This window comes from Myotis daubentonii, chromosome 2, assembly GCF_963259705.1.
Source record: "Myotis daubentonii chromosome 2, mMyoDau2.1, whole genome shotgun sequence".
NCBI lineage: Eukaryota > Metazoa > Chordata > Mammalia > Chiroptera > Vespertilionidae > Myotis > Myotis daubentonii.
In genome coordinates, this window is record NC_081841.1 from 30213483 (window position 1) to 30216016 (window position 2534).

Sequence of the window (2534 nt, forward strand, 5' to 3'; positions counted from 1 at the left end):
AAGTGTATATTTGGTATGAAAATAATCAAGCTTATTTATTATCTATAGATACACTACAAAAATTAGTTTTTGAAAAACTAAGATTGAAAAGAACATGACAGTCTATAAAATCATGAAAGGCATTGGTAAAAAATATTGTTCAATAATCCACTCAATTTCAGATTGTTGGAACCACTGAGAAGCCCTTCAATTTAATGGCTAATACTTACTATGGTAAAATTCATGCTCTTATAAGAAAAAGATACCGGAAGCTAGGGAAACTCAGAAAAAGCTCAGAACAGATATGGAAGGAATATGTCTATATGTAAATGAGAGAGATTTAAGTTCAGGAGTCCTCAAAGAAGAATGAGAAAAGAATAAAGGGGATAAAACAAGAGGAAGACCAGGAAAGAGGAATAGAAAGGACTTTTGAATGGATATTTCTCCATATTTTCATGACATGGCCTTCCCTTTCTCCTTGCTTAGAAGTCTCTCCACATTAGGTGTTGTCAGTGGTTCCGGATATAATTATTTCTGCCCCTTTGCAAGAAAGGAATCTCTTGATACTCATCAGCTGTTGTCACTGCCCCTTTCTAGAGAGAAAGAAGAGAAGGAAAAGTGATTTATTGTCTTCATTCTTTGGAGACGACTCACACTTAATTCCCATAGAAACAATTCACAAGATGTGCTCCTTGCACCTCACTACCCTGGAAACTTTCAGGCTATTGCTTATGTTTTGACCATCTCCAAACCCACAATGTTTATAAATGCTGCATCGCCTGCTGTCCGGCATTTTTCCATGAACTGCCACCAAATCTCATTTTACTTTTGCTATCTTGTTCAAAGCCCTCAACCCTTTCAGCATACCATGCTTCCAGCAGGTTTAAGACAGCTATTCTGATAGTCTGAGTATAAGTCAGCGCCATTGTGGTCCCAGAAGGTGCAAAGTTCTGCAAAACACTCTCTAGCAACTCCAGGATGCTTCTCTAGATCCCTGACAATATCTAATGTATGTGGAGACACACCACTTTTGAAGAAGGCTAAGTTCATAATACCTCCAAAATACAGACAACTGGTTGGCTGGGCACCATGCTGTCAAGTGACTGTCATTTTTATTTTTTTGGTTTGAGCCCCCATTGTGATGTCATCAAAAGTTCCACGCTTCATAGAAAAAGATTCTTTATGACTTCATCAGGAGACTCAGAGCTTGCCAGGCTACCTGTTTTCATGGTTAGACACAGTAATCTTAAGCTTCAATGTTGAACACCTTGATGGGAAAGGTGACTCATGGAATGTTTTCTCATCCTTTGAACACACTTAATTTCAGAAGCTTTGCTTCTGCTGTAACCAAACATGTCACTTACTGTTCTGAGTAGGAAAGAGAAAGAAAGAGCAATTCGTAGACTGTTGATACAGGCTCCTCCAGGGGAATTCGTCAATGCCTTTGATGATCTCTGTCTGCTTATCCGTGATGAAAAACTTATGCACTATCAAGGTGAGTGTGCAGGCCATCAACACTGCCAAAAATACTATGTTCCACTCTGCATCGATGGAAATCCAGTCCTCTTGTCTCACCACAATGTAGTGGGTGACTTCCGGTTTTTTGACTGTCACAGCAAACTGTCTTTCAAATTCGACCTGCTTCAAAACCAGTTGAAAGACATCAAAACGCATGGCATCATTCGGAATGAGACAGAATACCTGCGAAATGTTGTTCTGTGTGCCTTGAAGCTGTATGTGAATGACCACTATCCAACAGGAAACTGCAACGTGCTGAGAAAAACTGTGAAAAAAAAGGAGTTCTTGATAGCGTGCATTGAAGATCACAGCTATGTAACAGGAAATTTCTGGAATGGCCTTTGGAAATCTAAATGGATTTTCCAGGTGCATCCATTTCTAACCCAAGTAACAGGAAGAATTTTTGTGCAAGCTCACTTCTTCAAGAATGTCAACCTTCATATTGAAATCTCCAAGGACCTGAAGGAAAGCTTGGAAATAGTCAACCAAGCTCAGCTGGCTCTAAGTTTTGCGAGGCTTGTGGAAGAGCAAGAGAATAAATTTCAAGCTTCAGTCTTAGAAGAATTACAGGAGTTATCGAATGAAGCCCTGAGAAAAATTCTCCGAAGGGATCTCCCAGTGACCCGCACTCTTATCGACTGGCAGAGGATACTCTCCGACCTGAATCTGGTGATGTATCCTAAGTTGGGATATGTCATTTATTCACGAAGTGTGTTATGCAACTGGATAATATAAATGATTGCCCCTGGTAATTGTCTCGACCTGATTTAGTCATGGGTCTGGGGGATGGTTATTTTCCTAATGTTAAGAAGCCACTGGAGAAACCTGTAACTTGGCAAATGCAAGTTTAAATTAGGGAAAAGTGTAACAAGTACGTTTACTCAGGAAATATTCACCAGTGAGGCAAGAAAGGTGTTAGTAAATGTGCTTCATGATATTGATCATGATGAAGTCACATTTATTAGAATCTAAAATAGCTTTATGGAATGTGGCGCCCCAGAAATATTATAGAGCTGGTCAGTGTTAAGGCTCTGTGT

The 2534-nt window shown here is 39.6% G+C and overlaps 1 protein-coding gene across 1 annotated transcript; it reads left to right on the forward strand.

Annotated features, from left to right (window-relative positions):
* The first annotated feature begins 1332 nt into the window (after positions 1–1332).
* Positions 1333–2232, forward strand: CAPZA3 (capping actin protein of muscle Z-line subunit alpha 3). The gene has a single exon (XM_059680954.1). The coding sequence runs from the start codon at positions 1333–1335 to the stop codon at positions 2230–2232; it is 900 nt and encodes a 299-aa protein (XP_059536937.1).
* Positions 2233–2534: the final 302 nt, after the last annotated feature.

Excerpts from the sequence above, each read along its gene's own strand:
- CAPZA3 (XM_059680954.1), top strand. The coding sequence starts at position 1,333 with ATGTCACTTACTGTTCTGAGTAGGAAAGAGAAAGAAAGAGCAATTCGT.